The sequence below is a fragment of the Fringilla coelebs genome (assembly GCF_963513975.1).
Source record: "Fringilla coelebs genome assembly, chromosome: 3".
NCBI classification, from domain to species: domain Eukaryota; kingdom Metazoa; phylum Chordata; class Aves; order Passeriformes; family Fringillidae; genus Fringilla; species Fringilla coelebs.
Window position 1 is genome coordinate 99,707,229 of NC_140030.1, and position 13,264 is coordinate 99,720,492.

General features: G+C 40.3%; 1 protein-coding gene across 1 annotated transcript in view; it reads left to right on the plus strand.

Moving 5' to 3' along the window:
- The window catches only part of WDPCP (WD repeat containing planar cell polarity effector), a gene marked incomplete at both ends in the record, with an annotated part of 101,980 nt that overhangs the window by 34,100 nt on the left and 54,616 nt on the right, over positions 1 to 13,264 (plus strand). The window contains 2 exons of the mRNA XM_084201938.1: positions 742 to 930; positions 3,431 to 3,554. Of these exons, the coding sequence (XP_084058064.1) occupies positions 742 to 930; positions 3,431 to 3,554 (313 nt within the window). The remainder of the gene's footprint in view (positions 1 to 741; positions 931 to 3,430; positions 3,555 to 13,264) is intronic.

Here is a 13,264-nt window from a genome sequence, read left to right on the forward strand (position 1 = left end):
TGATCATTTGGTCAGTCAGAGACAATAAATCTTCCTGCAGCTTTTTAGTCCCCTTTTCTCTTTGGAAGCTGAGATCTACAAGTCAAGAAACATCTGTGTGGCAAGCCTGTTCTTGGTTTCATGTGCAACTGTAGTTCAAAGGTCTGTAGTATCAAGATGATGATAGCTTCCATGGTATACCCTCAGAAAAAATGCTCCACTTAGAGAATATTGCCAAGCTAGAAGGACATTCCAGAGCAGTTGCAATATGGAGAGTAATTGAGTAAGAGTTGCTTTGAGGTTGGAGCTCTCTACACTTGTCTGCAAAGATACATCTGTGTGAGACAAATGCTGGGGTTTAGTGTTGTCCAGCACTATTTCCCTACAGGAAGGAGATGCTGTGAAAGTTAATTTATGACCTACCTTGCAAGAGTGATAAACTCCAAATAAAGTTATTCCACTTTGTCTAAGCCAAATTTCATTACGTAATGTTGTCACCAGTGACTTTTGGCTACATTCATTCAATATCCATGTGTGTAGTTCATTGATGATTTTTTTCTGCTGTCCAGCACCCTCAGTCTAAGTATACCAAGATAGTAAGGTGCTATTTCTTATAAAAAATTTAATACTGAAGCCCATCAACTTAATTTTAAATTATGGCAATTATTTTTAACTGTGCTGAGAAGGAATCAGCTACTGGTTTACATCCTCTGTATTAAAGTACGAACCCATTATCTCTGGTTGTAATATTTCTTGTTAAAGGTGTGCTCACAAGAGGACAACTGGGCCTTGAGGAAATCATCCACCAGTACATTCGTTATGATGAGATACAGGAGGCAATTAATGTCCTGAGCACCATGAACTGGAACTCGATGGGTCAGCGGTGCTTTATCTGCCTGAGTGCCATTTGCAACCACCTCCTTAAACAAAAGCTTACGCCAGCCAGAGAAGGTAAGAGACTGCTTATATTTCTAATGGATTTCTGGGGTGTCTTGGTAATTCGTGTGTGGATTATGACTATGTATTTATTGACTGTATAAAGAAGATAGCAGTGAGACTCCAGACAGCCAGATTATGGCGCTTCATAATCATGTGTCATTGTAGACAAGTAATTTCAATAAAATCTGGACCAATGAATTGACTACATTTTAGTTTGTATCAATAGTGACACTAAAATAATGCACATTGTTTTATATATATATATATATATATGCTATAGGCATTACTTAATATACATAGCATTAGCATTATATTCTGTAACTTCATTCTATAAATTTAGCTTATGTTACAGGATTCAATCTTGTAATTCAATACAGGATTGAAAAATTTGTGTTATATTCATGCTGAGACAGCACCAGCTTAAGGAGAGATGTTTTCCTGAAATGGGGATGAGAGATTTTAGTATGTTTTTTAAGGTGCTTTCAAAGGGTCATTCTTTCATTACAAGATGCAAAGGCCTTGAATACACTATCCTCTGCTGCCTCCTTTAGGATTAAAGCATTTGTCCTCACATAATCTAGCCCCCTGCAGTAGTAGCTAGGGTCCCTCAGAAGAAATTATGAATTTCAAGTTTAGCCCTGTCTCTGCTAAAGCCTGGTGTGGTGCCTTCCTCTTGATTTGCTATCTTGAAACTCAACAGACTTCAAGATTTGAAGTGCCTTAATTTATAGTAGGTGTTGTCCTCCAGTCTAGCAGGCAGACAGCTGGAGACCAGGCATCTTTTGTGGGAAGAGAGAATACTCAGGATGCTGGTGTGTTTGATGATAGAAAAACTCCAAGGTGTCCTACATTGCTGCCAAACCATTAGCTAGCCCATTTTGTGGGATCTGATTAAAAAAATCTCTGTGTTGCAAACACAACATATAAACTCTAAATAAAACATGCTTTGAAAAGGACCTGTGAAAAGGGCTGGCTATGATACTCTTCTAAAAATATATACATTATAAACCAATGTCTGTGTGTTTCCCCCATGCAGCTCCCTAACACTGTTTACAGAGGAAGGAAATTTATTATTCCATCCAGGAGTTATTCTATCTAAATCTAACAAATTTGGCATGGTAATTTGTTTTCTTTTTTATGAACAAAACCCAGTGGGACCTTTTATTTATAGTGATGGGGCAGTTATCTTTGAGATCTTTATCCTGCCTTCAACATCAAGCTGGGCTATTTAATGAATGTATAACTGTGCCAGTAGTCACTCATATCCCATGTCAGTTGAAATATTTTAGAAGTTCAAAACATGCTGTCAAGAAAACAGCAATGGCGAGGGAGTATATCTTGTTTTTCTATTTTAATCTAAATTGACTGCTGCTTTAAAAGAAAATACCTTTAAAGTTCAACTTATCTTACTATCTAGATTGGAGATAACACAAAACTAATTTACTAACAGTTTGCCTGTGTAACTAACACAGTACTATTAGCACATTTAGTGCTATCAAGCCTAATAAAATCAAATGTAATTATGCTTGGAAGTAAAGAGTAATTGTCACTAAGTACAGAAATGCCTAGTTCAAACAAACATTAATAATGGCAAATCAATGAGTTTCTGTCTGCCTAATGAGACAATAGGTTATATTTTGCTTGTAGAGCAACATAAATATGCAGCAAATACTTATATAGCAAATCCTCCTTTTCCTACCTATAAGGCCTTGTACTACATTGTTGACTCTGAAGCAAAAGTCAAAGAGCATAAATATTATTGATCATTTAATTTCCTTTCAGCTAAGCATGTGGAACACATAAGTATACTAAATGTTTACTTCTATTGTTTATAATTTTGTATTAAAAATGTGTAGAAAAATGCCTAAGAGCTTGAGCTGTGGAGTACAGCAGTCAGAAAGTATTTAAAGAAGAGAGAACTTGTGTAACAAAAGGGCTTTATTTTATTGATTACAAGGGAGGTTATCCTGTTTCTCACCACTACATGCTGTCAAACCCTTAGGGTTTCTAGACCCTTTTATTTTAAATTTTTAAAGAACTGTGGGCTGAAGGAGGTTCCTTAGACCTCAAGGCCATCACAAAGAGGGTTCTGTTACCCGCTGACCTAACACAATAATCCCTGAAAAACTGAACTCCCTTGTTGTTTGCCTAAGAGGACAAAGATGATTTGAGCTAATTGAGAGTTGATCTCTACTGGACAATCTTGTTCACACTGTATTAGTCTCATGAGTCACTTTTAGTTGTAGGCTGCTGGTGAGAACTTGATGTGTTATAGACTTCTTTATCCTTTTGATAGCTTTTGTTGCTCAAAGTCATTGTCAGCTGTGCCTCCAAGCCAAAGTTTATATGCACATTTCTGTTTGGACAATCTGTCATATTTTAATTTCACCTGTCCTTCAACAACATCACATTTCATCACTGTTTGAGGAATTTGACTGACTGCAAACATGAGCAACCTGTTGTAATTGAAACTAATTCACTTGTTTCATTGCTGCTGTTTTGAATTCCACAGCACAGCTTGAGGCAAGCCTTGGAACCTTTTATGCTCCAACAAGACCTCTCTTGGATAGAACTGTGCTGGAGTACAGGGACCCCATCAGCAGATATGCAAGAAGGTTCTTCCACCACCTGCTCAGGTGAGTGACAGTTTCAGCTTTTATTAACTTAAAATTAATTGCATATTTCAATAACTACCTACTTTAATGTGGTTAACATTTTCTAAGAGGACCACCCCTGAAAAAAATGCATTCGTTGTTAATGTATGTTTAACTTGCACTTTGTTCCTTTCAAATAGAGTAATGCAGATAAAGTGCTATTCAGAGCGCTTCTGTCATCAATACACTTTAAATGAATCACCCTTTCTCATTTAGCTTCATAGAAAAAAAGATACCATTCTTCTGAGAGATTAATATTCACCAACTGCTTGCTGATTAATCATAGAAAGAAGTTAGAAACTTGGAGAAAACACTGAGTTTAGAAAGGTGCTAGAACACAAAAGCATGCTGCATGGTCCTGGACATTTTTGTCTTTGCACCACTGAAATATGAACATTTTGTTAGTCTCACGTTTAAAATTCTCATGCGTAAATTCAGGTTCCAATAATTTTCAAAGCCATTAAAATAAGAGGAGAAAATGCAGTGTTGAATTTGTCTGTGAATTGTGTAGAATCATCGAATGGTTTGGGTTGGAAGGGACCATAAAGATCATTTTGTTACAACCCAGCCACCATGGGCACGGACACCTTTCACTAGACCAGGTTGTTCCCAGCCCCATCCAACCTGGCTTTGAACATTTTCAGAGACAGGGCATTCGCAACTTCTCTGGGCAACCTGTGCCAGTGCCTCACCACCCTCACAGTAAAGAATTTCTTCCATATATCCAACCTATATTTCTCCTCTTTCCCTTTGTAGCCATTACGCCTTGTCTTACCCCTGCAGTTCCTGACAGAGTCCCTCTCTGGCTTCCATGGGGGCTCCTTCAGATACTGGCAGGTTGCTATGGAGTCTTCACACAACCTTCCCTTCTCCAGACTGAGCAGCCCCAACTTCCTCACCTTGTCTTCACAGGGAAGCTGCTCTGATATTAAATGAGAAATAATAACAAATTCAGCAAGAATTTATAGTACATTGCTTTATTGTTGTATTTTTTTCAACCCATTATAAATATTGATATGCAGCAGTTCAACCTGTTCACAGATATAGCTGTGATATTCCCTCTTGGAATTATCCAGTGGATAAAATAAGGGGAAATTACCTTCAGAATGATACAATGTTTGTAACATCTTGTTGAGAAAGAGTGTAGAGGGACATAGTGCAAAGACTGTCAATGCACCCTTTTGCAGTGATTCATCCAGATTGTATATACATTGTCTGCCTGGGCAAAGCAAGTTACTTTGATAGCATAGAATGTGCTTTTTTTCAGATCTAGAAGAGAGGTATTCTATATTGTCTTCTATGTTTTGAGTCTGAAGAGGATCATCTTCCTGGTGAACAGGTCCATTCCAGTGGGGAAATTATTCCTTGTAGAAAAGTGATCCAATATTTGCATATGTGCCAGTCCTTCACTGGAGTTTTCTTAACACACATGGCCACAACAGTGGGTACAAACTCTGTTATTGCCTTTCTCCTAGAAACCAGCAGGGAAGATGCTGTTGTGGCAGTGGCCAACTTGTTGTGGCTGTGGGCCAGTTGCCTGCAGAGGACAGATGCAGGAAAAATGCCTCAGAGATTGCTGAGAGGTGTAACTCTAGTGCTCTTACATCTGCAAGAGAAAGGTGTGTTCCCTCTGACTCAGGGTTTGCTTCCAAGTGCTAGCAGGCATGCAGAGGCATGGGGCCCTGGCTGAGCTGCCAGCCCTTGAGGCTGCAGCTGAAACACTGACTCAGTCCTCCTAAAACAAGAACCTTAGTGTCAGAACGCTGCCTGGACAGTGTGAGGCACAGCAGGAGGTGTGCACGAGAGTCTCCTCATGTCTTTTACCTCGCACTGTAAAGCAGCCCTTGAACAATCTACAGCTGTGGCAGTTTTTGGAACAAATGTGTCATTTTGCTGTTTTCCTATTTTCAAAGGGATTTGTATTCAACCAAATCAAAGTGATAGGATCATGTGATTGCTGCAGAACAGATGGTAATGCTTAAAGCTTATCTCAGAAGACATAATCTAAGTACAAAATTAAATGTTCAAATATGGCAGATTTATCTGATAGAAAGCAAGGAAATGATGTTCAGAGCTGATCATTATTGCATTAAAGTGGCTGTGCCTTAATTGGTGTTTATTTCCTTTTAGATGTTTTCTTAAGTGACTAGAATGATTTAAATGTAGGCTAAGCAGAGAGAACTACAGATTTGTTGGGGAATGGTAAACCATGATTCTGGGTAAGTGAATGCCATCCAGGCATGATGCAATGTCTAGGAGGATCATAGGGAGGCACAGTGCCCACTATTTCAGACGCATGAAAGTTGCAGCTGCTGCTATTACATCTGTCTGTGGTAGACTAGCAAGGCAAGGCACTCCTGCCAGCCTGATTTACAGCTGTGGGTTCAGAAAAGGAGAAAAGTGAGAAGGGAATTATGCCTTCTCAGGTCACCATGTTATGCCCATGAGGACACTGAAAATGGGGAGTCCCTCCCACTACTGTTTGTCAGGGAAAGCAAGGTCAGGTGACATGGAAGGAATACAGAGGTGGTTCACCACTGCAGGGAGAAAATTTGTTTGGCCAAAGCTCAGCTGGAGCTGAAGCTGCCCAGAGCTGTGGGAGACCATAAAAACAGGGCTTTTTGAAAAATGCATTAATAGCAAAAGTCAGTGCAGTGATAGCATCAGCCTGTTACAGGATGAGAATGGTCACCTCACAAGCAGGGCCATAAAGCAAAGATGTTTCATGCTTTCTTTGTCTCTGTCTTCAACACCAATGATGGGGTAAGGGGCTCCCAGTGCCCTGAACTGAGCCCTGAGGACCATTCCAGTGCTCCAGCTGGACCCCCATGCCTCTGTGGGGCCTGCTGGGATTCATCTGAGAACGCTCCCAGAGCTGGCTGATGTCATTGTGAGGCCTGTCTCCATGAGTTTTGAATTGGCTTGGGAATCTGGAGAGGCCACAGTTACCCAGAAGCTGGCAAACATTGTCCCAGTTTTCAAGAAGGGCAAGAAGGATGACCCTAGAAACTTCAGGCCTGTCACATTCACTTCAGTGACCGGTAGAATTGTGGGGAGGATTATTCTGGGAGGTATTGAAAAGCACCTGAAGGACAAAGCACTCCTCGGTCACAGCCAGCACAGCTTCATGACAGGAAAGTGCTGCTTATCAAACCTGATTTCCTTTTATGGCAGGGTAACCCCCCCAGCTGATCAAGAGAAGGCAGTTGTTGTTATGCTTTTGGTTTTCAGTAAAGCTTTTGAGACTCTCATGGCATCCTTCTGGACAAAATGTTCATCCCCCAGCTGGATAAACACATCCTGTGATGGGTGAGCTCACAGCTGGGGCACAAAGGGTTACAGCGAACAGGGTGACAGACAGGGTGACAGACTGGGGACCTGTCACTACTGGGGTTCTGCAGGGCTCCATGCTTGGCCCTGTGCTCTTCAACATCTCCATAAATGACCTGGGCACAGGACTGGGAGGGACACCGAGCCAGTTCACAGACAATACACAAGGGGGAGGAGCTGTTGGCTCCCTCCAAGTCAGGAAGATGCTGCAGAGAGACCTCAGCAAATGAGAGGACTGGGCAATCACCAGCCATGTGAAGTGTAACAAGGGGAAATGCCAGATTCAGCACCTGGGATGGTGCAGCCCTGGATGTACAGACTGGGGAATGAGAGGCTGGAGAGCAGTGCCATGGAAAGGGACCTGGGCATCCTGTTTGATGGACAGCAGTGCCTTGGCAGACAGAAGGTCACTTGGTTCATTCAGTCTGAAGAAGAGGAAACCAAGGGAAGACCTCATTGTGGTCAGCACTCTCATGAGGGGAAGTGGAGAGATAGGCACTGATCTCTTCACTCTGATGACCAGTGATAGGACCTGAGGGAATGGCCTGAAGCTGTGTTGGGAGAGGGTTAGGTTGAATATTAGGAAGAGGTTTTTCACCCAGAGGGTACTTTTACACTGGAACAGGGCTCCCCAGGCAGTGGTCACAGCACCAAGCTTGACAGAGCTCAAGGAGTGTTTGGACAGTGCTTGCAGGCACAGGGTGTGATTCTTGGAGCTGACCTGTGCAGGGCCAGAAGCTGGACTTCCATGATCCTTGTGGGTCCCTTCCAAGTCAGGATATTAGATGTTTCTATGATTCTATTATTTGATTTATTCACTTTTTTACCCTTTTTAATTTGGCAGTGAATACTTTCAGGGTATAGTTACAAATAGCTACTATATCTCTTCAGAGTGATTTTTTTATCACAACAGATGTGTCTGTATTACCAAACCAGAAGATTTGGATGCAGAAGCCCTGTAAACTGAGATTGTAAACTTGATGCAGCATGAGGGGACAATTGTTACTCTCTTGTGAGTGTGAGGAGACTAAAGCAAAGTGATTGTTTTGTACCCTAGTGCACCAAATGGAGGAAGCATAGTGCTTTCTAAATTATGTGGCTGATATTCAAAAAGTATTTATTGGCATGGAGTAGGCTTCCTGTAGTTCATTTGGGCTTCAGAAAGAGCAAGCAGCAGATTCACAGAAGTTAAACCTAGAAGACAAGGAGCTAAGGAGAAGAGCTCAGAGGTCTGATAGGAAGAGTCAGAGGAGTAGGTTTAGGAGCTTGAGTAAAAGACAAGGTGCTGGGGACAAAGGTCTGAAGGCATGTGTGGGAATGTACAGTGTCCTGCAAGAAGGGCAGAATGGCAGCACAGAGCCAAACAGGAGAAGACACCTTAGAATGTGTGTGGTGGGCTGTGGAGGAGACCTGACACATCAGGGATGGACAGGGAAGGGCAGAGTCTTTCATACAAGATTAAAAATTAAAATGCTTAAATATTTCAAGATCTAAATCTGAAAAATGTTCATATAAACAAAAGGTTTTACCCCGCTCTCCAGCTTTCCTTTGAATACCCCACCAATCTGCCTTAAGCCTTTTTAGAAGGACCAGCTCACGGGAGAGAAATATTAATTCATTCTACATGCTGAGACAGTCTTTGACCTGCCTACTGAGTCTGCCAAAAAAGTTCCATTTATTGTTGTACTTTAAAAGATGTGAGTGTCTGTATTTACTAGAATTGAGAAATACAGTTACCTTTTCAGAAGGGCTATCCTCACCTAGTAAAAATCATGTGCCAGTGATTTTACTCTTTACTGTATGCCAAAAGGTTGTATGTTCAGTTGAAAATAACTGGGGACATCCACTTTCACATTTTCAGGGAGATTATAGTCTATCTATTTTTCTACCATCAATGAGGTCAGTTTCTAGAAAATGCTGAATGCAGTGATGGGAGATTCCCTTTTTAGGCATGAGGACACTTTAGAAAGAAGATGCTCCATCCAAGCTGAAATGGGCAAATGAACACTGACAGCACAATTGAAACAGATTGCAATTAGAAGGAAGGAAAATTCTTTGCAATATATTGGATTCAGCCATGTTATTTGTATCCATTATTATAAAAGCTAAGTTCTTAAATTTGCAAACCACACATCATCTTCATCTTCCACTAAAATAGAAGCTTAGAGCTCTGCAGGCCCTGAATGTAAAATATGGAATACCTCCAAAAACAAGCATTCAGTATACAAAATTAAAATTAAAGGCCTCTTAATTATATGCCAGGGATCCATTACAACAGTATTTATGGAATGAATAATTATTTTCCCTCTAAATCCTTATCTATAATTAAAAAATACAGGAACTGCATTACAAGCACAGAAATGTATCTTAGGTGTTCCTTGCCACTTCAGTAGCACTCTGGTATTTCATTATGATGTCACTGCTAATAATAATGTAATGCATTATATCATTATGTAAAATGTTGAGCAGAGGTGGATTTATTGGGAAGCCTTGGGGAGCTGTAACCTCCCATTTTGCCCCCACCCTTTTGCTAGGTGTATTTGTGTGCCGGGGGAGTGGCTGCAGCACCTCCTGCCTCTGTCTCAGTGCCTCGTGCAGCCGTGTAGGGAACATGGAATGGGATGGAACCATTTTTCACTCGTTAACTGCGGCATCGCTGACTCATGGCTTAGCTTCACTCTGATGAAGCATTTGTAAATTGTACTTGTCATATTTTCTAATGCATGAAATTATCTTGTTTGTTTGACACGGACACACTGGCACAAGCACACGCCTGCTCTGTTGTGTTCCATTTTTTGAGTGAGAAAGCAGGGCTAGAAAGTCTGAAATGCAGCACAGGAGTTGCAGAATTAAGATGCAGCCACAGTTCTGCAGTTCTCCTGTGTCCTTTCCTCCTTTGTAATTTTGTTTTTGTGCTTTTGAAGACCCGGTTTAAGGATTGTTTTTTGTTTTTTTTTTTTCCCCACAGGGAAAAATACTAAGATTCAAAACCACTTGCACCTTTCAATCTGATAATTTCATAAAGAGAATGTAATTTGGTTTTTTTCCCCCCCATAGTACAAATATGTTTAACTATAAAGCAAAGCTTTGTTGTAAATAACAACGTAGTGCTTTTTCATCTTTCAAGAGAAAAGTGCAACTCTGATCACATTCTCTGGTAGAATTTTGGATAAATTCATGAAAGATTCTCCTTTTTATGAATCCAAAAATGAGAACCTCCACCATGTTTTTTTACTTTTGCTGTTTTCACTTCTTCACAAATCTCAGAAGAGTTTTACTCTTCGCAGTGTTCCATGTAAGATGCTACTGGGTAAATGCAAAAAATTACCTTCATATTGGACAGAACATTCATCAAGTGCTATGACTTTGCACAGAGGACTTGATAGGACTCCTTTGTAAATAAACATTCTTAAAGAAGATGAGAAGGTAAGTGGTCATTAGCATCAGGGGAGACCTGCTTCCAGCCACCACGGATCTTTATGAATCACTTCACTATTCAAGAGTTCTGAAGTGCACTTCTATACTACAAGACATGATGCCTGGACACAGACAGTTATCACTTAAGTCCAAGACAGCCTTTGAAAAGCTAAAATAAAGCTCTTTTGCCCTGCAGGTACATCACTAATGCAGTACTAACTACCCCTTGGTAAGCAGGTTCCTGTATCACTACACTGCAATCTCCAAAGTAGATATTCGCTGTATTTCCATCCTAAATAGGACCCTAAATCAAAGGTGAAAAAAATGCCTCAGCTCCATAGGAATAGTTCTCCATCCCATCTGCTGCCAACTGTATGGAACTGAGAGACAGAGTGAGCAAAGAGCTTTTATGAGCCTTTTTAAGAGTACCCTAGAAGTAGAATTATAATTATATTGGTACATAGTGTGTCACAAAATATGTATAAACATTAATGATGACATGGTTGAGGACTAAGACTGTCTTTTATATTCATAAGGTAACCTATTAGGCATTAAATTATGCCTTCAGATAAAATGATCATTGATGGCAGTCAGGTTCTCTATGGTGGCCACATGAACAGAATTCATCTCTATGGGAGTAAGTTCAGTAGTAACATTTTCACTAAAGTAGCACCTTCTGGAGAGGACTTTGAAAAGTCATTTTTTGTCATCTTTTGAAAAACGATCAAAACCAAAGGTTTTCATATTACCACAGCACTGATAAATGAGAATTTATATTGCTGTGATGGAACTACACATGAAAAGATTCCCCTGGTCATGCTTCTTGACCTGTTTTAGAAACAAGAAATAAAGGCACCTATTTAACGGAACTACGTTATTTTTGCAGTTAAAGAGGTTAAAGATCTCATAAAAAGTTTAGACTGTCTTTGCTTCAGTCCTATGTTGTTAATGATTTTTTTCTTAAACCAGCTCCAACAGTTTTCAATTTCTGTCAAATACTTTGATGCTACAGGAATGACTGTAGGATTTAATTCTCTGGTAATGATTATAATGTAAGAAATAATGAGCAAAATATTGGGGTGGGGGGACAACGAACTACATGATATAATTGCTTGAGAACAAAATGCCATGAAAATAAGCCATGACAAATCGCTGTCAGAGATTTGGGCAAGATTTGCTGCTCAACCTAATGGGAGAGACATTGCTTGGAGGATAGGAAGAATGGCCCCTTAGACACATTTAGAGCAGTCCTAGAACTGCTGTAAGCTGGAGCCACTTTGCAGAGCCAGCAGCAGATGCAGTTTGATGGCCCAGAGTGCCAGAAGTCATCCAGATCTCTGCTACGTCCCCACCCATGGGACTGCACTAGAAAAAAGGAACATAAAATAGCTACACTGGACTGATATTGTTTGTGCCAAATCTATTCCCACAGGCTGGTTAATCTGACTTTGATATTGCTACTTTCAGAAGCTGAGCTCACATTGAGACCACCGTTGTATTGTGTAACTGATAATCTGCCCTCGTAAGGTGGTTTTTTCCTGCTATACCAGCTGTGCAATTTCCCTGAAATCTTGAGGGCTTTGGGCGTACACTGAGTGCAGAAACAATGCAAATATATCACATTCTTGGACAAACCTCTCAAAAATTAGTTCTTAGCAACATATCTCCATCCTTGAGCAGCTGTTGTAAACCTTCCCGGGTCATCAGTTTCTCCCTCTCCATCAACTCCACCTAGTCGCTAATAGCATCTTCTTTTGAGTGACACTCAAAAATCTCTAATTTGAGGTCCTGATCAAGAACTGAATTTAAGATTTATTTTTTTCTTTGAAGTTTTTCCAGATAAATTCATGTCTCATCTCTCTACCAAGACACTTTTTCTTCATTCATCTTCAAAGTCTTCTTGAGCCCCACCATTACACTTCCCTTTACTGTATGTGGACTATCTGGCAATATTCTGTTGTGAACTCAGCTCATCAGATCCTAGTCTTCTCTCACTCCCTCAGAGTTTTTTTTTACTTTTCTCCCATTTCCATCCAGTGCCCTGCAGGAAGAGCTAACTGAATAGTCAGGCAGCCCTAGGCTTTCTGTCTTCAAATGCGGATCTGCCTTTTATGGTTCTTCAGAACCCAAGGGCCTGTGAAGGAAAGAACACCAAAAGGAAAATTTAGAAAAAAGTCGGCAAAAGTCATTTGTCCAAGAAATGGATGTAGTGTCTTGGGGGTGCACCTCTCATGCCTTAATAATGTAGAATTTATGTGTCCTACATGCTCATCTGGGCTTCCTCTGTAGTTAGGATAAAGACATGGGCACCCAAAGGATGAGTAATCCCATTGAAGGGAGATATCTCAGATAAGCGTGAAGAGTCAAATGTCAGTGCCTATCCCTATCAATTAACTACAAAAGGAGCCTACCTAATTAGCTTAAATTAGCCATGTAAAGGTAAGCTGTTTGAAGATAAATGGAATGATTTGCACTGTAAATGTCTAGCTCCTGTATCACATTATTACTGGCCAGTTAACAGAAAGATCTTAGATGCTCAGATAGTTTCTGTGAGAGAATGATAGAGGCACATAGACTAAAAAAGAATATATATCAAGAAAGTTTTACAAAAAGGTACAAAAAGCGGACAGGCATGTAGATCTCTTTAAAAATCTCCTTTTGACCAGTTGGTCAAGATAGGAGAGAATGGGGATGTTTCTTGGTTTACATTGGTAAGTGTTGAAGTATCAGCTAGAGATAGATAAATAGTAATATATGACCAGCACTAGGTAAAACATCCAGAATTTCTAAAGCTAGTAAAGGATAAAACAGCTGAAATACTGTGGTGTGTAACCTCACATTTAGAATGACCTTAGCACCTGAGGACAAAAACAGGGAAAATATTAAGTTAGTTTTGAAAATGATCTGGAGAAACCTTTGAGAACTACGCCCTGTAAATCCAGCCT